The sequence below is a fragment of the Podarcis erhardii genome (assembly GCF_964252035.2).
Source record: "Podarcis erhardii genome assembly, chromosome: 2".
Taxonomy (NCBI): domain Eukaryota; kingdom Metazoa; phylum Chordata; class Lepidosauria; order Squamata; family Lacertidae; genus Podarcis; species Podarcis erhardii.
This window is the reverse complement of record NC_138498.1, coordinates 114,953,846-114,975,098: the sequence shown is the minus strand read 5'-3', so window position 1 is coordinate 114,975,098 and position 21,253 is coordinate 114,953,846. Positions and strand designations below refer to the sequence as shown.

At 46.8% G+C, this 21,253-nt stretch overlaps 1 protein-coding gene across 1 annotated transcript in view; it reads right to left on the bottom strand.

Annotated features, from left to right (window-relative positions):
• Positions 1 to 20,753, bottom strand: part of LOC309336316 (uncharacterized protein) — a 100,797-nt gene extending 80,044 nt beyond the window's left edge. Inside the window, exons 1-7 of the mRNA XM_081851938.1 lie at positions 20,135 to 20,753; positions 19,535 to 19,630; positions 18,594 to 18,824; positions 13,019 to 13,041; positions 12,031 to 12,152; positions 11,478 to 11,510; positions 7,261 to 7,818 (exon numbers count right to left, since the gene is read on the bottom strand). Coding sequence (XP_081708064.1) covers positions 7,261 to 7,818; positions 11,478 to 11,510; positions 12,031 to 12,152; positions 13,019 to 13,041; positions 18,594 to 18,824; positions 19,535 to 19,630; positions 20,135 to 20,539 — 1,468 coding nt within the window. The 5' untranslated portion in view covers positions 20,540 to 20,753. The remainder of the gene's footprint in view (positions 1 to 7,260; positions 7,819 to 11,477; positions 11,511 to 12,030; positions 12,153 to 13,018; positions 13,042 to 18,593; positions 18,825 to 19,534; positions 19,631 to 20,134) is intronic.
• Positions 20,754 to 21,253: the final 500 nt, after the last annotated feature.

Here is a 21,253-nt window from a genome sequence, read left to right as displayed (position 1 = left end):
ACACCTGCAAAATTGGCAAAAATGTACAAAACATGTAATAAGTGCTGGAAATGTAAAGAAAAGGAGGGTACATTCTACCACATGTGGTGGGAGTGTAAAAAAGTAAAGAGCTTCTGGGAGGAAATATATAATGAATTGAAAAAGATGTTAAGATATACCTTTGTTAAGAAACCAGAAGCTTTTCTTTTAGGGATTACAGGAAAAGAAATAAGAAGAAAAGACTGTAAACTTTTCCAGTACGCAGTTACAGCAGCAAGAATTTTAATGGCCCAAAAATGGAAACAAGAGGAAGTACCGACAATTCAAGAATGGAGAATGAAACTAACGGACTACTCGGAACTTGATAAACTGACCGGGAAAATAAGATATACTCGAAACCAAAAGTTCATCGAAGATTGGGGGAAATTTGTAGAATATCTGAAAAATATTTGTGAGGTGCAAACAACGCTAGTGGGGTTTCAAGAAGCACTGTAAAACGCTAAGAGGTATTGTTTAAAGGAAACAGAAAAAAGGAGGGAAGATAAATGGCAATACAATGAAAGAAATGTGTATTGAACGTTAAAAATGGATGATTATCAGAAAAGCTGAAGGAAGACCAAAAATTGAATTTTGTTAAAATTAGGTAAAATTTGGATAATATTGTATGACTGTATTGAAAATTAATTAAAAAAATTTTTTTTTTAAAAGAAAATACCCTCTTTGCAGCTACCACCCAAGTTTCTGTTATATATTTAAAGAATGTTAAAGTTCTCACCCTGGGCCAGCAGGGGGATACTGTAGATAGTTATGCAAATGAATGATCGAAAGTGACGTTCAGTGATTGGATAGTTTTAGAAAGTTGCTACAGTTACATTGTTCTGGAGCTCTATATAAGCAGCCTGACTGAGCTCCTCAGTCAGTTCTGTTCCAGCTTACAAATAAAGAGCTGCTTTGGAAGAATCACTGTGTCATCTGATATGTTCACCCACAACTTAACACCTGCAACTTTCCAGGTACTGTAGTTTATATACATCAAAAACAGTGACACTTGAACCGAACCACCTTTGATTAGTTTATCCATGCCTTTTCTTCCCTGCACATGTCACAGGTGAGTGAAAAATGAATTGGAGGCTGCAGTCTTGGCGTAACCCCCCAGCTTACATCTGTTTTCAAATGGACACACTGTTGGGTAATGCAAAATCAATTTGCAGTGAGCTTTTATTGTTGGAATGATACCAGTTTATTGCTTGAGGTTCCTTTAGAAGTGATGCAGAAAATAGATGTTGCATCTTTTATAATGATATCTATTGCACTGTTGCTATAAATTGCTTTCTTTTACTACAGATTGGTTTGATGCAAGATCTAGGAAGTATCACTCCCACTAGTAACCTTAAATGCAAGAGCCCATCCTGGCTCCCTGCATCAGATCAACCACATGACTTGTCTTTCTCTAAATGACTTGTCTTTCTCTAGACCACGAGACTCTTAATTTCAGAGTTGTGAGTTCGTGCCCCACGTTGGGTGAAAGATTCTTGTGTTGCACATGGTTGTTTGCTGACCCTCACTGTCCCTTACAACGTCTACAAGTCTATGATTCTATGTTTCTCCTAAAACCGTGCCTCCATTAGGCCCTGACATTTACCTTTTTGCAGCTTTAGTCCAGATTCCACAGCGTCTGGAGAGAAAAAAGGGAAGAGAGATTTAGCATCACACCATCATTCCGACAACAAACCTGGCAACAACAATATGTGCGCATGCGATTGTAGCCAGAGTGGTGCATTCTAGATGTTGTGGACTACAAATCCCATCATCCCTAGCCACTGGCCATGCCAGCTGGAGATTATGGGAGTTGCACTTGAAAATATCTGAAAGCCACCATGACGAGCATCCTTGCATATGCCAGGGCAGGGGCGATGTCAAGAGCGATGTCAAGGCCTGCCCAGACCTAGAACCTGGTGTCTCCTAAGGTGATGTCTCTGCTTTTTAAAGTAGCCGCCACCTTAAGTACATCTTAAGTAAAGGTAAAGGTAAAGGTACCTCTGCCCGTACGGGCCAGTCGTGACCGACTCTGGGGTTGCGCGCTCATCTCGCTCAAGAGGCCGGGAATCAGCGCTGTCCGCAGACACTTCCGGGTCACGTGGTCAGTGTGACGAAGCTGCAGCTGGCGAGCCAGCACCAGCGCCGCACACGGAAATGCCGTTTACCTTCCTGCTATAAAGCGGTACCTATTTATCTACTTGCACTTACGGGTGCTTTTGAACTGCTAGGTGGGCAGGAGCTGGGACCGAACGACGGGAGCTCACCCCGCCGCGGGGATTCGAACCGCCGACCTTACGATCAACAAGTCCTAGGCACTGAGGTTTTACCCACAGCGTCCCTCCTACATCTTAAGTACCCGCCACCTAAAGAACAATAAAACTATCAATGCATATCCTTGCCTTCTGTCCTTCCCGAAGATGGGCTGTGGAAACATCTGCCTCAGGCAACCCATCAATGGATGTTCATTGTCCCCCTACAAATGCTGTGTACAGTACTTGACTGTTTATCCCAAGGATTATGGGGGAGGGTGGTATTCAAGTTGAGCACGTGACCTCTAGAAGTAGAGACATCACCTTGCCATTTCTTTGGGTGGCATGCATATTTGTGGTACGACAAGGTTAAGGCTCATAAAGGTTTTAAAAACCATATTGTCAGGAAAGCATTGTATAATGTTTGGATTAAATATAAAGATTTGTTGGAGAACAAAACTCCAAGGTGGCTGTCACCAATGGAGGCAAAAGCTTTGAAAAAACTTAATATGGAGTCTAAATGGCCAAAATATTGTGAAATCTTAGAACAGGAGGGCAATAAGTGGAAATTGCAGAGTTTTGAGAATCTAAAAGATAAAGTGCGAGATTGGCTTCACTATTATCAAATAATGGAGGTTTACAAGTTGGATAGAAAAATTGGTTTCCAGGTGGAAAAGTCGAAATTGGAAACAGAGCTGTTAGAATCCAAAACTAAGAACGTGTCAAAAATGTATAAGCTGCTGCTGAAATGGAATACACAGGATGAAACGGTTAAATCAGCTATGATTAAGTGGGCACAAGATATTGGACATAACATTATGTTTGCTGACTGGGAAAGGTTGTGGACCACCGGTATGAAATTTACGGTGTGTAACGCCTTGAGAGAGAATATTATGAAAATGATTTATAGGTGGTACATGACTCCAGTCAAGCTTGCAAAAATCAGATAATAAATGCTGGAAATGTAAAGAAAAAGAAGGTACATTCTTTCACCTCTGGTGGACATGCCCAAGGATTAAGGCTTTCTGGGAAATGATATATATGATATATATCGCTGAAGAATTGATGCTTTTGAATTATGGTGCTGGAGGAGACTCTTGAGAGTCCCATGGACTGCAAGAAGATCAAACCTATCCATTCTGAAGGAAATCAGCCCTGAGTGCTCACTGGAAGGACAGATCCTGAAGCTGAGGCTCCAATATTTTGGCCACCTCATGAGAAGAGAAGACTCCTTGGAGAAGACCCTGATGTTGGGAAAGATGGAGGGCACAAGGAGAAGGGGACGACAGAGGACGAGATGGCTGGACAGTGTTCACATAGCTACCAGCATGAGTTTGACCAAACTGCGGGAGGCAGTGGAGGACAGGAGTGCCTGGCGTTCTCTGGTCCATGGGGTCACGAAGAGTTGGACACGACTAAATGACTAAATAACAACAACAACAACAACAACAACAACAACAACAACAACAACAACGTAACCTCTCCCTTAGAGAATTATGGAGGAAGACGATGTCCAAGTCCGCCTTTCCTTTTGAAGCAAAATGTCATTGAAATGGGGGATAAATGCCCTTGCATGAAGTTTCGGGTTTGCAATTTTGGGAGAGGGGAGACTGTGGCACTGGGGAGTGGGCAGGCTGGCGAGACCCCCTAGATTTAGAGGCCTTAGGCTTCAGCCTACTTAGCCTATACATAAATCTGGCCCGGCCTAGCACCCAAGTCACTACAGGTCTGGTTTTCCAAAAACTGAAACACAGCCAGGGATTTTTTTGGGGGGGGGGACTTTTGTGGGGAGGGCAGAACTGAGTAATCTGTGACACAGTTGGTCAGTTAGTTAAGTGTTATTTATTTATTTATTTATTTATTTGAATTAAGGGGCCAGCTGCCCTCCCTCCCCTTCTCTGTCTACACCCATGGCGGACATCTTTGAGGGGAAAGACGAGAAAGTAAGAGTCATGGCAGAACCCAAACTGGATTTAAATCCCCCTTCAGAGCTTCACTGTTGACACAGGAATACCTGAACATGAGCTGCAACATAAAAGAATGATGGCTTGGGACGACATCTCTGAAGAGGGCTTGGCAACATGGTGCAGATGCTGAGAAAATGGATAGGGAGATTTTTCGTGCATGTTATACAAAAGAATAAGAGGGGATCTGTAAAAAAAAACATATAGATGTATCTGATTGTTCACAACAAGTCACCTTAAAGAAAATAATTGTATAAGTGGGAATTTACTGCCACCCCCTGAAATTCCCCAAATTGTCTCTGTTCTGTCCTTGGAACTTCTGTCAGAGGCTCTTATGTTCTGGGGATTAGCAAGTCAAGACCCTATCTATCTATCTATCTATCTATCTATCTATCTATCTACTATCTATCTATCTATCTATCTATCATCTATCTATCTATTTCGACGAAGCACACAAGGCTGTGATTGCATAATTGAGTTACGTGCAAATTTTGGGCCTCTTTGGTTAGAGAGAGTTTGTTGAATTGCCACATAAGATTTTGGTTGTTCACAGAGAAAAGGATTGAGGCTGAGGGGGGTTTTAACTGATGCCCTTTCAGAATTTTAGAATTGCAGCCAAGCCCCTGCAATGCAGGAATCTTTTGCCCAGTGTGGGGCTCAAACACACAACCCTAATATTAAGAGCTTTACCGAATGAGCAATGTAAGGCCAGTAAGATTATGGTCTCATTTTTATAAAGCTGTAAGTCAGACTCGACTCTTCTGGGAGGCTGGAGAAAGAACAGTATCAGAACCGGAATAAGAGCAGGGTTGTTGCTGTTTTAAGCATTAGTCTGCTTATTTCCCCCAGGTGGCACTGTGGGTTAAACCACAGAGCCTAGGACTTGCTGATCAGAAGGTCGGCGGTTCGAATCCCCGCAACAGGGTGAGCTCCCGTTGCTCGGTCCCTGCTCCTGCCAACCTAGCAGTTTGAAAGCACGTCAAAGTGCAAGTAGATAAATAGGTACCGCTCCAGCGGAAAGGTAAACGGCGTTTCCATGCGCTGCTCTGGTTCACCAGAAGCGGCTTAGTCATGCTGGCCACATGACCCGGAAGCTGTATGCCAGCTCCCTCGGCCAATAAAGCGAGATGAGCGCCGCAACCCCAGAGTCGGTCACGACTGGACCTAATGGTCAGGGGTCCCTTTACCTTTACCTGCTTATTTCCCACTTTGCACCAACTGAAGCAGCTGATTCTCAAGGGAAAGCATGTGGGAGGGACAACAGGCAGGTTTCAGGACTGACAGGAGAGCCAACCAATCAGTGCTGTTTACCAACCTGGCCTGAGAAGGTAGACTTGGCATCATGACTGGCAGGAAGTCTGGCCAATCCCTGTCCTGCAAACACTGTTCTACTTTGGGGGGGGGGACAACCCTTGAGGACTGCGTGGTGATGAGTGGTTGGGGTGAGGGAGAGCTTTCATTCTTTCCAGAACTAACTGAAAGTTCTTGAAGATTGCGGATACTGAAAGAAGCTTCCAGAAGGCTGGAAGTTTTTCTTTAGTCAAGGCCACATCTGTGAGAGGAGCTTCTTCTGTTCTTACAGCAGCTGTATGAAAACTGTGTTTAGTCTGCATTGATCTGTTCAGAGAGCTGTTCAACAGTGGAATTTGCTGCCAAGGAGTGTGATGGAGTCTCCTTCTTTGGAGGTCTTTAAGCAGAGGCTTGACAACCATATGTCAGGAGTGCTCTGATGATGTTTCCTGCTTGGCAGGGGGTTGGACTCGATGGCCCTTGTGGTCTCTTCCAACTCTATGATTCTATGATCTGGCAAGCAGACAGAATGAAAGAGAGGGAAGAGCAGGGCATTGTGGGTCGCAAAAAGCAAAGCCCAGAAAACTCTACGGAAGGAACTCTTTGGCAGATGAACTCTGTAAATGGGAACTGATATAAGTAAAAAATCTGCTCCTTTTCCCTTATGAGGTACCCAAGAGCCCTTCTAGCGTCCTTTTGTAGGTTCTCTACTGGGATGAGAAAATAACAGAGACCAACCAGAGAATATTGAGAAGCAAAGCAGCTAGTAAGCCTGATCTTTATTAACTGTTGCAACAGGGTGCTCCCCTCACACACAGGAGAGAGGAGGAGGACCCAGAACAAAGGTGTGTCCGCCCTTATATAGACATTTTAAATTGCCCACCCTAGAGTCAAAGACCACCCCCAGAAACATCATACATATACCACAGAAGGGGTGTAGCCCAAGACCACCCCCCAGATACATCATACCTACATAACAGAAAAGGCGGTCTACAACAGAAATCTGAGTGCGTTGTTTATCTCCTGTATGGCAACTTACCTGATTGCATTATCTGTATTATAACTACTTAATTTCTGAATCTAGGTCACAGGTCACAGGCTCACACCCTGTTCATATCTTGAATGTGGATATGTGAGGACAGGATTTGTGAGGAAAGAGACAGAGAAATATTTGAGGTCAATATTTGAGACCTAATCTGTGGGGTTTCAGACATGTGGTTTATATATACAGTTACAGTATGAACATTAATTTTTTTTATATATGACTTTAAAATTCTTATAACAGGAACCATTAAGCTTTTATGACCCGATGGTAAAATACAGTGGTGCCCCGCAAGACGAACGCCTCGCAAGACAGAAAACCTGCTAGACGAAAGGATTTTCCGTTTTGGAGGCGCTTCACAAAAGGAATTTCCCTATGGGCTTGCTTCGCAAGACGAAATGTCTTGCAAGTTCCTGCGGGTTTTTTCCCCCTTTTCCTAAGCCGCTAAGCCGCTTATCAGCTCATCCACTAAAAGCCGCTAAACCGCTAATAGCGCTAATCCGCTAAGCTGTCAATGGGCTTGCTTAGCAAGACGAAAAAACCGCTATACGAAGAGCCTCACGGAACGGATTAATTTCGTCTTGTGAGGCACCACTGTACTTCTGTCTGTAATTAACTGAATCTGTGAGTTACTGCCTTCGTTGTCTGGGTCAGAGCTTCTGAAGCGCTTTGATGTTGCGCATCACTCTGCTGATTTAGGACAGGTGGCACAGAGAAGCATATTCAGCACCGAACCTGGAACGTTGTCTGTCTCTACCCTCAGAGAGTGCTAAGTGGCTTTTGGCGGACACATAAAACAAGGGCTGGAGGGTCTCTCCTGAGAAGGAAGCTGCTGGAAATGCGCGGAGAAGGGCTGCTGTATCCGCATCGTAAAAGGACACCCGCCCCCCTTCATAGTTCAGGCTCACTCGGATCCTATTGAGGGGCTGCTCAACTTGGGGGAAGAATAACTTGAACAAAATGCCCCACTTCCCGAAAACCCAGATCCCTTCCATAGGATCAGAAGAGAAAACACCCTTCCTCTTCACAGACTTTCTGGCCACCCCCACACACCATCCCCTCTCTCTTCCCACAGTGACCTCCCAGAAATGTCTGCCTGATGTGAAACCCTCACATCCCAGCACATAGGTTTGTGTGTCAAATCTCTCAGGTTTGTCTGGCAGGTCTTGACGCACTTCTCCCTTTCTCACACTCTTTCGATCCGCAGACAGGATGAGACAGGGATGTGCTGTGTCTGGATCCAAAGTTACGTTTGCTGTGGGGGCAGATGAGGAAAGAGAAGAGAAACGATGTCAACTGGGAAGCCGAATTTTCTTTAGGCACATGACAGAAATAGCATCCCCTCTGAAATGAACAGGGACTCCATGGCTCTGCATTCGAGACAGGGATGTTCATCAAGTTCATATTAAGGTTTCTTGAAACATTTGCAGTTCTTTCAAGTCTTCAAAGTACTCAACACACATTATCTACATAGATCCCTTGCAACGACCCTGTAAGTTAAGTCAATCTTAGTATGCCCATTTTTCAGATGGGAGGACTGAGGCTGAGAGACAGTGGCTTGTTCATGGCAGAAGGGAGTCCAAGCAGGGACTCTTAATTCACACCTTAATATTTTACCTCACATCACATGACAGCCTATGCTTGACAGGCCAGGTAAATCCGGCAGCAGGTACTCTCACCTTCCTTGTAACCACGATTCCAGCTTCAGTTACATATTTAAAGTATGTTCTACCTCATCCTTCTAGGTAGTTTATAAAAAGCACAAGAATACATAACAATACATAAGGATTTAGATTTGGTGGATAGAGTGCTTGAAGAACTATGGATGGAGGCAGCAACGAAAACCATCCCAATGAAAAGGAAATGCAAGAAAGCAAAGTGGCTGTCCAACGAGGCCTAATAATAATAATAATAATAATAATAATAATAATAATTTATTATTTATACCCCGCCCATCTGGCTGGGCCTCCCCAGCCACTCTGGGCGGCTTCCAAAAGAATATTAAAATACTATGATACATCAAACATTAAAAGCATCCCTAAACAAATAGCAGGGGAGAAAAGGCAAGCAAAATGCGAGGGAGATAGTGAAAGATGCAGGAAATTGAATGCAGATTTCCAAAGAATAGCAAGGAGAGACAAGAAGGCCTTCTTAAACGAGCAATGCAAAGAAATAGAGGAAAACAACAGAATGGGAAGAACCAGAGATCTGTTCAAGAAAATTGGAGATATGAAAGAAACATTTCATACAAAGATTACCATAATAAAGGACGAAAGTGGAAAGGACCTAACAGAAGCAGAAGACATCAAGAAGAGGTGGCAAGAATACATAGAGGAATTATACCAGAAAGATATGGATGTCTCGTACACCCCAGGTAGTGTGGTTGCTAACCTTGAGCCAGACATCCTGGAGAGTGAAGTCAAATGGGCCTTGGAAAGCACTGCAAATAACAAGGCCAGTGGAAGTGATGGTATTCCAGCTGAACTATTTAAAATATGATGCTGTTAAGGTGCTACACTCAATATGCCAGCCAGAGGACTGGAGAAGATCAATCTACATCCCAATCCCAAAGAAGGGCAGTGCCAAAGAATGCTCCAACTACTGCACAATTGCACTCATTTCATACGCTAGCAAGGTTATGCTTAAAATTCTACAAGGAAGGCTCAAGCAGTATGTGGACCGAGAACTCCCAGAAGTGCAAGCTGGATTTAGAAGAGGCAGAGGAACCAGAGACCAAATTGCAAACATGCGCTGGATTATGGAGAAAGCTAGAAAGTTCCAGAAAGACATCTACTTCTGCTTCATTGACTATGCAAAAGCATTTGACTGTTGTCAACCACAGCAAACTATGGCAAGTTCTTAAAAGAAATGGGAGGGCCTGATCACCTCATCTGTCTCCTGAGAAATCTCTATGTGGGACAAGAAGCTACAGTTAGAACTGGATATGGAACAACTGACTGGTTCAAAATTGGGAAAGGAGTGCGACAAGGCTGTATTTTGTCTCTCTGCTTATTTAACTTATATGCAGAATTCATTATGCGAAAGACTGGGCTGGATGAATCCCAAACCAGAATTAAGATTGCCGGAAGAAATATCAACAACCTCAGATATGCAGATGACACAACCTTGATGGCAGAAAGTGAGGAGGAATGAAATAACCTTTTAATGAGGGTGAAAGAGGAGAGCGCAAAATATGGTCTGAAGCGCAACATCAAAAAAATGAAGATCATGGCCATTTGTCCCATCACCTCCTGGAAAATAGAAGGGAAAGAAATTGAGGCAGTGAGAGATTTTACTTTCTTGGGCTCCATGATCACTGCAGATGGTGTCAGCAGCCACGAAATTAAAAGACGCCTTCACCTTGAGACATCACCTTGCCAACAAAGGTCCATATTGTTAAAGCTATGGTTCTTCCAGTAGTGTTGTATGGAAGTGAGAGCTGGACCATAAAGAAGGCTGATCGCCAAAGAATTGATGCTTTTGAATTATGGTGTTGGAGGAGACTTTTGAGAGACCCATGGACTGCAAGAAGATCAAACCTATCCATTCTGAAGGAAATCAGCCCTGAGTGCTCACTGGAAGGACAGATCCTGAAGCTGAGGCTCCAATACTTTGGCCACCTCATGAGAAGAGAAGACTCCCTGGAAAAGACCCTGATGTTGGGAAAGATAGAGGGCACAAGGAGAACGGGACCACAGAGGACGAGATGGTTGGACAGTGTTCTCGAAGCTATGAACACGAGTTTGACCAAGCTGCGGGAGGCATTGGAAGACAGGAATGCCTGGCATGCTCTGGTCCAGGGGGGTCACAAAGAGTCAGACATGACTAAACAACAACAAATTATAGCCAAACCCAGTAACACCTAGGAAGTGCCATTCCCACCCGTAACCTTCAATACAGAGACCCCATCTTAGCTCCCCAGACCAGATTGATATGACTCATCTTTCTTATCTCTGTTCCTCATATAAAAAGAGGCTTAGAAAAGTTGCCAGGTTATTGTTGTTACAGAGATTTCTGGCTAAATAACAAAGAAAAACTAGAAGGTGACTGGAGAAATGTCCCCCCCACCACACAAGGGGGGGGGGAAAGTCCTAGCTAAAGACAATGTTATTAGGAGTCTGTCAACAATAAAAACTAACGTTTGAGTGTATGGCAGAGGAGGAGACAGAGGGAGTGGAGTTTGGGCTCTGTCAGGTGACAGCATGCCGGTGGTCCTGGCTGCCTCTCTCTGATGCCAAACTGTGGACTTGCCTGTTGTGAATGTTTAAGCTCTGTCTGATAGTGGCAAATAAAAAACCTCAAAAAGGATGAAATGCCATAAACCTCCAATGATATCCTTCAAAAGGAAACCTCTTTGTGTCAGTGGTTTCATTCTCTCCCATGCTGCAGTGTGTGTGTGACTACTAGACCACATGCTCTGTGTGTTGACATTCCATTCTTTGGAAGCATGAGAAACGGAAGATAGTCCTATGACTTCCTAATTCTGTCCTTTGTTTCCTGTCTGTTTGTTGCTCTCTCTCGGAGAAAAGACGCACCATAATGGTTCTGTTCTTTGTTTTGATCTTGTAAATAAATCACTAAACCCTGATGCTACATTGCCCTGGTCTTAGCTTAGGCTAACTCTGCTAATGACTACGTGCATGCATTTTCGGATGTATGTTGCGCCTGGATGTCCGGAGGACGACTGGTGCCAGCAAAGCACCAACATTTCTCACTGACAAGAAAACTGGAGGACTATAACACCCTAGGTACAATTTATCACTTCCTGAAAGTGACAAAAACCTGCATAGGAGACATGGAAAGTGGAAACGGGGACTGGGTGGTGACAGATGGGAGATCCACAGTAGCCTGATTTTTTGAGAAGCAGATTCCATCACTCCTGAAATTGTGCCTCCTTTAAAACCTGAAATTTACCTTTTCGCAGCTCAAGTCCATATTCCATAGTGTCTGGAAGAGAAAAGGGAACAGAGTTTTAGCATCATGCCATTGTCTTGATTACTAATCTAGTAACGACAATACGAACTCATGAGATTGTAATTTAAAACTATCCGAAATCCGCCATGCTGACTATCCCTGCTTAAGCAGGGCAATGTCAAGATTCAGGCCTGCTCAGACCTTAGAAGAGGAACAGGACCCCCAGAAGATCTCCCCATCAGCAACAACCTTCAGGAGATGTCAGGAGCCCAGGCTGCCATCTTGATAACACAGCACACAAGTCGTAATTAGCTGAAGATTTACAATCAGCCTCGGACGCCTATTTAGCGTTCCGCGTAAAGCTGTAATTGCAGAAGTAAAAGCAGCATAAGTTGCGACTTCTGCATATGAAAGTATGGCCACTAGATATTGAAAGAGAATAAATAAATAAACCTTCCATTTTGCTGGCATGGCTAATATTCCGTATGACCTGGAGCCTGTCATGAACACTTCTAAACATCCAGTATAAAATATTTCAGCCCTTCTTTACTACCTCTGAATTTCTTCATGACAGCTTCCAGGAAGGGATTCATATCACAGAAGTCCCAGATCCTCCACTTCAGGGCAAGAGGAAAAGCCTCAGGGGGGTCCTTAAATTTCTGCTTTGCCTGAGACCTGGGAGGAGAAGAACAAAGTCAGACCACCAGCCGTCCAGTGAAAGTAGCTTTCTGACAAGACAGGTGTCTCATCCTGCTGATAAAGGCATGATGGCTTGGGAGCATTTAGCGATCTCCTAACAAGCTGAAGGAAAAGCGACACACAACTGCTTCCAAAACATGTTGAAGCTAATATATGAATATGAGATTGAAGGTAAAGAAGCTGATATATGCAAATTATTTTTTAAAAAGAAAATAAATTAAAGCAGCATTTTCTAAACATGGAAGATTTTCAAAATTCATGAGTGTTTGAATATGTCTGGGAGACAAGGCTCTCAGCGGCTACTCTTCACGATGGCTGGGTCAAAGGCAGTGGGGCCTCTGCTGAAACCACAGGAAGGGAGTGTCCTCTGGGGCTCAGATCCTGGCATCTGGTTAGGCACTGTGAAAACAGGATGCTGGCCATGATGGCCCACCGGCCTGATCCAGGAGGGCCCTATTTCATGTTCTTATGTCTGCGGAAGAAACTGCAGGAGCTTGGAATACACTGGATATTTAAGAAAAACTTATAGTGAAGATATTTACAAGCCCCTTTGGAATGTCTCCCCTTTGAGTATCAATTGCAGAGTAAATGAATCCATCACAGAGAAGAGCCTTCAGAAATATGCAATGGAGAGGAATGAGGAACGGCTTCTTTCCCATGGTTGTACATGAGACCAATAGATACAAATGACGACGAAAACGTGTCCCTATTTTTGTCTGTCATTTTGTGAATGACGATGGTGTCCTAAACTATCTCTGGAAGGAGGGAGTGGACTGTGAGTTTATCACCTGTTAAAGAATGTTCCTAGCATCAGAATAAGGCAGGGGTTTTTCATCACTTACCTTTGCAAGAAGCTTCCAATATCCTGGAGGAAGGGAAAGAAAGAAAGAAAGAAAGAAAGAAAGAAAGAAAGAAAGAAAGAAAGAAAGAAAGATTTCAGTGGAGTCAGTTTTGCACAGAGCACTGTGATCAGTTTGTTGTTATTATCAATTTTGTATACCACCCTTTAATCGCAGGCCTCTGGGCGGTTGACAAGATAAAATCACTATATAAAAACATAAAATTCATAATAAGAGGGGCTGGGAGGTGGGGGTCCTGTTATACAGTGATTCCGCTCCTTCCTCCTGAGCCGTGTCCTGAAAGTGGTGGTGGGGGATGAGTGTTCAGACCCCTGGGCTCTCACTTGTGGGGTGCCTCAGGGTTCTGTCCTCTCCCCCATGGTTTTCAACATCTACATATAGCCGCTGGGAGAGATCATCAGGGGGTTTGGGCTGGGTGTTCATCAGTATGCAGATGATACCCAGTTCTAACTCTCTTTCAAATCAGAACCAGTGAAGGCGGTGAAGGTCCTGTGTGCAGGCGGTTGGAGGATGGATGGCGGCTAACAGATTGAGGTTGAATCCTGACAAGACAGAAATCCTGTTTAGGGGGGACAGGAGGCGGGTGGGTGTGGAGGACTCCCTGGTCCTGAATGGGTTAACTGTGCCCCTGAAGGACCAGGTGCGCAGCCTGGGAGTCATTCTGGACTCACAGCTGTCCATGGAGGCGCAGGTCAATTCTGTGTCCAGGGCAGCTGCCTACCAGTTCCATCTGGTACGCAGGCTGAGACCCTATCTGTCCATGGACTGTCTCACCAGAGTGGTGCATGCTCTGGTTATCTCCCGCTTGGACTACTGCAATGCGCTCTATGTGGGGCTACCTTTGAAGGTGACCCGGAAACTACAACTAATCTAGAATGCGGCAGCTAGACTGGTGACTAGGAGCGGCTGCTGAGACCACATAACACCTGTCTTGGAAGACCTACACTGGCTCCCAGTACGTTTCCGAGCACAATTCAAAGTGTTGGTGCTGACCTTTAAAGCCTTAAACTGCCTCGGTCTAGTATACCTGAAGGAGCATCTCCACCCCCATCGTTCTGCCCAAACACTGAGGTCTAGTGCTGAGGGCCTTCTAGTAGTTCCCTCGCTGTGAGAAGCCAAGTTACAGGGAACCAGGCAGAGGGCCTTCTCTGTAGTGGCACCCGCCCTATGGAATACCCTCCCACCAGATGTCAAAGAGAAAAACAACTACCAGACTTTTAGAAGACATCTGAAGGCAGCCCTGTTTAGGGAAGCTTTTAATGTTTAATAGACTATTGTATTTTAATATTCTGTTGGAAGCCGCACAGAGTGGCTGGGGAAGCCCAGCCAGATGGGTGGGGTATAAATAAATACATTATTATTATTATTATTATTATTATTATTATTATTATTATTATTATTAACATTTTATTTATAGCCCGCCCTCCCCAGCCGAAGCCGGGCTCAGAGCGGCTAACAACAGTAAAATGATACAACATTCTAAAATCATTTCATTATAAAATCAGTTCAAATCAGATTAATTGCAACCATTGGGCTAGAGTTCTGTGAGGATTACCAAAGGAGGGGGCCAGACTGTGCCTTGGCCAAAGGCCTGGTGGAACAGCTCTGTCTTGCAGGCCCCACGGAAAGATGTCAAGTCCTGCAGGGCCCTAGTCTCTTGTGACAGAGCGTTCCACCAGATTGGAGCCACAGCCAAAAAAACCCTGGCTCTAGTTGAGGCCACCCTAACCTCTCTGTGGCCTGGGACCTCCAAGATGTTTTTGTTTGAAGACCGTAAGTTCCTCTGTGGGGCATACCAGGAGAGGCGGTCCCGTAGGTATGAGGGTCCTAGGCCATATAGGGCTTTAAAGGTATTATTATTATTATTACAAAAACAAGAGCAACCAAATAATCCAAACTGTATTCAGGCGCAGCCCCATCTACAACCCCCAAGCTATGTACCTACTCCTTCAGAGGAGGAGTTACGCTAAGACCAGACCAGGTCATTACAGAGGAGGCAGGTTTAGTCGTTGTCTGAGGACTATCCCTGCCTCCGGGTCTGGTCCTGACCGGATGAATACTAGAATCAGCAAGGGATACCCCCATGACCTGAAAGTGTTGCTCTGCAATGCCAGGTCAATGATTCATAAGACCACTGCCATCCATGACTTGATCATGGATGGAGGACTTGACCTGGTATGTGTAACAGAGACTTGGTTGGATGAAGCAGATGGGCCTGTCCTTGCCGCTGCTTGTCCACCAGGTTTCTCTTACGCACAGCAACCCAGGTCATGTGGGCGGGGAGGGGGGGTTGCAGTGATTTTTAGGAAGTCATTAGTTTGCACCAGGCGTCCTATTGGGAAGACCCAGTTTTCTGAGTGCATGTTCTGGAAGTTGGGCAATAGGGGCAGTACAGGATTCCTTTTGGTGTACCGACCTCCCCGCTGCACCAAGGATTCCCTGCCCGAGCTGCTTCAGGTCGTGGCGGATGTTCTCCTGGAGACACCTAGCTTGGTTGTCCTAGGGGATTTTAACATCCATGCCGACACGACCTTACAAGGGGCCGCTCGGGACTTCGTGGAAAGCATGGCCTCCATGGGGCTGTCCCTGAATAAGTCTGGCCCAACCCATAGCCGCGGACATGCCTTGGACCTGGTGTTTACCTCTACGGATGTTGGTGATCTGACACTAAGTAAAAGTGAAACGAAAGAAGTGCCATGGTCAGATCACTTCCTGGTGCAACTGGACTTCTCTGTGACCCATCCCCTCTGCAGGGAGGTGGGACCGATTCGGATGGTCCGCCCCCGCCACTTAATGGATCCAAATGGTTTCCAGAGAGTGGTAGGGGATGCTTTATCCCATGTTGATGGCCTTTCAGCCGATTCCCTGGTGGCCCGCTGGAATGTGGAGTTATCCAGGGCTATTGACTGTTTGGCTCCGAAGCGCCCTCTCCGATTGCATGGAGCCCGGAGAGCCCCGTGGTTTTCCACGGATCTGAGGGCAATGAAACAATCGTTGAGACGGCTAGAGCGCCGGTGGCGGATAACTCATTCTGAATCTGACCGGACACAGGTTAGAGCTCAACGTCGAGCCTACCAAGTGGCGATAGCGACGGCGAAGAAGACTTTCTTCACCGCCTCTATTGCATCTGCAGAAAACAGCAGCAGGAGACTCTTTCAGGTGGTTCACAATTTAGCGGAACCACCTGTAACATCGGGGCCCAGTACGGGCCACATGTTCTCCTGCAATGATTTTGCAAATTTTTTTGCAGATAAAATCGCTCAGATTCGGGAAGAAGTAGACTCCACCGTGGGAGCAGGGCCGGGGCGGGAGAGTGCTAGAGCCCTGTCTGGTCAAGTTGTGTGGGATCAATTCCAATCTGTTACCTCCGAGGATGTGGACAGGCTGCTTGGACGAGTGAAGCCAACCACCTGTCTCCTGGATCCTTGCCCATCCTGGCTTATAAAAGCTAGCCGGGAAGGACTGGGCGATGGGCTTCGTGGGGTGGTGAATGCTTCCCTCCGTGAGGGAGCCTTCCCAGACCCGCTGAAAGAGGCAGTTATTAAACCGCTTCTTAAAAAACCATCTTTAGATGCGGCCACGATGGCCAATTATCGCCCAGTCTCAAACCTTCCATTCTTGGGCAAGGTGATTGAGCGAGTGGTTGCTGAACAACTCCAGGCACGCCTGGAAGAAGCGGACCATTTGGATCCCTTCCAGTCGGGATTCAGGCCTCATCATGGGACTGAAACTGCCTTGGTCGCACTGGTTGATGATCTCCGGCGGGCTAGGGACAAAGGTGAGAGCTGTTTCCTAGTTCTGCTGGATCTCTCAGCGGCGTTTGATACCATCGACCATGACATCCTTCTGGACCGTCTTGAGGGGCTGGGAGCTGGGGGCACTGTCATACAGTGGTTCCGCTCCTTCCTCCTGGGCCGTGTTCAGAAAGTGGTGGTGGGGGATGAGTGTTCAGACCCCTGGGCTCTCACTTGTGGGGTGCCTCAGGGTTCTGTCCTCTCCCCCATGCTTTTCAACATCTACATGCAGCCGCTGGGAGGGATCATCAGGAGGTTTGGGCTGGGTGTTCATCAGTATGCAGATGATACCCAGCTCTACCTCTCTTTTAAATCAGAACCAGTGAAGGCGGTGAAGGTCCTGTGTGAGTGTCTGGAAGCGGTTGGAGGATGGATGGCGGCTAACAGATTGAGGTTGAATCCTGACAAGACAGAAGTACTGTTTTTGGGGGACAGGAGGCGGGCAGGTGTGGAGGATTCCCTGGTCCTGAATGGGGTAACTGTGCCCCTGAAGGACCAGGTGCGCAGCCTGGGAGTCATTTTGGACTCACAGCTGTCCATGGAGGCACAGGTCAAATCTGTATCCAGGGCAGCTGTTTACCAGCTCCATCTGGTACGTAGGCTGAGACCCTATCTGCCTGCAGACTGTCTCGCCAGAGTGGTACATGCTCTGGTTATCTCCCGCTTGGACTACTGCAATGCGCTCTACGTGGGGCTACCTTTGAAGGTGACCCGGAAACTACAACTAATCCAGAATGCGGCAGCTAGACTGGTGACTGGGAGCGGCCGCCGAGACCATATAACACCGGTCTTGAAAGACCTACATTGGCTCCCAGTACGTTTCCGAGCACAATTCAAAGTGTTGGTGCTGACCTTTAAAGCCCTAAATGGCCTCGGTCCAGTATATCTGAAGGAGCGTCTCCTCCCCCATCGTTCTGCCCGGACACTGAGGTCCAGCTCCGAGGGCCTTCTGGCGGTTCCCTCACTGCGAGAGGCTAAGTTACAGGGAACCAGGCAGAGGGCCTTCTCGGTAGTGGCGCCCGCCCTGTGGAATGCCCTCCCATCAGATGTCAAAGCGATAAACAACTACCTGACATTCAGAAGACATCTGAAGGCAGCCCTGTTCAGGGAAGTTTTTAATATGTGACATTTTATTGTATTTTCATCTCTGTTGGAAGCCGCCCAGAGTGGCTGGGGAAACCCAGCCAGATGGGCGGGGTACAAATAATAAATTATTATTATTATTATTATTATAAGTGTAACCCCATCAAGAGCAGGCCATCTCCCACCCATCCGGTCTAGGGATCCACCCACTAATAGTTCCTCAGTCTTATCTGGATTGCCTTTCAATTTGTTGGCTCTCATCCAGTCTGCTAGAGAGACAAGACACTGGTCCAGCACTTCCGCTGCCTCACCTGCAGATGTAAAGGAGAGTCACCAGCATATTGCTGACAACGTGTGCCAAACCTCCGGATGACCCCAGTTATCAATACTAAGCAGCTGACGAGCACTTACTGGGAAAGAGAGGTGGGCAGAGAGCTACTGGTTTTTAAAGCTTCCCAGAGACCTCTGGTTGGCCAGTGTGAGAACACGATACTAGAGTGAAGGGACCTGTGGTTTGATCTAGCAGATCCCCTTTTGTGACCCCAGACCTTTCACCCATCATGTACCAATTCTTTTCCTTGCAGCAGCTTTTTGGGGGGTGGGGGCTAAGACATGTTATCCTCCTGCTTGTACTATGAAGCATCACACTCGCACCCTCTCGCATCAGGATGAGGCCTGACCTGCAGGAGTTCACTCGCTGGTTCCTGAAGCTTCTTCTCCATCTCCCGGATGGTGTGTTCAAAAGAGGAGAGTTCTCTGGAGAGTCTGGCCAGCTGTTCCTCCCTTTTCTTTGCAATCTCCTTCTCCACTTCTGCCATCTGGGCCAGAATACGTTTCTCCTGTTCTTCCAGAAACTGGCGCAGTCGCCTGAACTCAGCCACCATCTTTTCCCTCTCTGCACCTGTTTGTTTCTGCAGCAAAGAGGTTGAAAGAAGAGAAGAGTGGGCCAAAATCAGGCATCTAGTCTGCTCTTGCAGGAATGAAGAGGCCAGTTATCCAAATTCCCCTGGAAGGCCACTTCTGACATTTTAGAGAGATTGCGCCAATATTCAGCAGGGAAAGAGCTTCATAAACACAAGCCCACCCCTTCCTTTAAATGGTCTTTCATGTTCTGTGGGAAATAAGGCTGTTCAAGAATAAACCTCTTTCTGTATTCCATTTTCATTTCCCCCCAGATATGGATTCTAGACTACAGTCATACCTTGGGTTGCGAACGCTGCAAGTTGCGCATTTTGGGTTGCAGACTGCGCTGAACCCGGAAGTACTGGAACAGGTTACTTCCGGGTTTCGGCGCTCGTGCATGCGCAGAAGCACAAAATAGGTAAATCAATCATACATTTTTAGTTGTACAGTCATAACTCGGGTTGCTTCAGGTTGCATTTTTTGGGGGTTACTGGTGTGCTGAAACCCAGAAGTACTGGAACAGGTTACTTCCAGGTTTCGGCACTCGCGCATGCACAGAACCGCTAAATTGTTCTTTGTGCATGCGCAGAAGCTCCAAATTGCAACCCACACGTGTGCAGACGTGGCACTGCAGGTTGTGAACGCTGCGGGTTGCGAACATGCCTCCTGCACGGATCTGTATAGCACTTTTTCACCTTTAAGTAACAATGGTTCTTACAAGGAGGTCCTGGCTTTCCTTTTCTGTGTTTGCTTTAAGGACTAGAATTTTCTCTCTCTCCTTCCTCAAATCCTCTAGGCAGCTGCTGATCTGATCCTGAAAAGAAAACAAAGTCCAAGTTGGGCTGCATCACACATTAACAGACAAGTTGAATCGTATGTTTGCTCCCTGCCCCACATCCCTGGGTCTTTTGCAGAGGTTTCTCTTTTTCATCCCAGACGAGGCAGAAATGGGATTGCCCTATATCAAGAGCTGAGAAACATGGGGTGTTTGCTATTTGTCCCCCCCCCTACTTAACACACCTCCAACATCTCCCCCCTCCTTTTTATTAAATTAATCCTAGATGTTGTAATCTTTCGTCCCAGGGGAGTTACTGCAGCCTGCATTCAGGCGGTGCACTTTAATCTCTCAAAAAGAAAAATAAATGCTTATTGTATAAAGCTTCAGAAGTTTAGTTGTATCGGGCTGTACAAGATCTCTTGCTGGAAAACTCCTTTTCGGCTGCAAGTGGAGAGAATACATTACAACATTTTTATTTTTGCAAGCCCCTCTTGTCAGCAGCTCTTCCACCCCCAAGAAAGACCCACTGCCTTTTCCCACCTTGTACTCCTGGAAAGCCTCCTCTAGAGGAACCACCTTGTGGCTTTGGTGCTCCTTGGATCTGTCACACACCACACAGATGGGGCTTTTCTCCTCCTTGCAGAACAGCTTCACGGGCTCCTGGTGCTTCTCACAGACCCTTTCCTTTGTTTCTGCCCGCATTCTGGCTTTTTCTGCAACATTTGCCAGCGACCGATTGGGGATGAGGTTCTTTTGCTGAACTGTTTTTCTGCACTCAGGGCAGGAAGCCTCTCCTTCGGATTTCCCCCAGTACCGGGTCAGGCAGGCTCGGCAGAAGTTGTGCCCGCACTCCGGGATGATCACTGGATCCGTGAAATACTCCAGGCAGATGGAGCAAGTGGCTTCCTCGAAGAGATCCTTCACGGGACCCCCTGAAGCAGCCATGGCGGAGTCGTCAGGAAGAGAGTGAGCGTGTGAGAGAGAGCTGGTTTCGTTTTCTCTTTCTTGTGTCTGCAAATGGGCGTTTTCCTTTCCAGGAAATTCAGATGCGATTACTCAGGATCCCTGTTGCCTTGGAGTTGGCTGGAGTTCCAAGCCGCTTTGATATGGTGGAAATGTTTGTTTATTTGTTTATTTTACGTGGAATGCTCATCCTCCCTGCCAGTGGCGTAGCGTGGGGGGTGCCAGGGGTGCCGGCCGCACCGGGCGCAACTTGGGCAGGGGCGCACTCGCACTAGCAGCTCTCTGCCCCTACTAAAATCCACTGGTTAGGGAGCCCGCGCTCGCTCGGCTTGGCGAGGAGGTCGCAGAAGGGGGAGAGCAAAGCCTTCTGCCGCTGGCAAAAAAAGGAGAGGAAGCCGGGCGGGCGGGCGGGCTGGCTGGCTCGCTCGCGGGGGTCTGGCTGCGCCTGCTGCTGCCGTTGCCGCTGCTGCCGGGCTTTGACAGCTTGGCGAAGCGGAGGGAGAGGTAATTGCGTCTCTCTTTCCACTGGCCGCCTGGGTAGTGAGCCGAGCGGAGCAGGGAGTCTGGCGAGGGGGCGGGAAGAGACTTTCCCCCCTTTTTCCCACCTCGCCTGGTCAAAAAGGAGAGCGGAGTCTCCTCAGGGTGCCCTCAGGCAGGGCAGGGCAAGGCAAGCAGAGCGAGGAGGAGAGAGAGGGG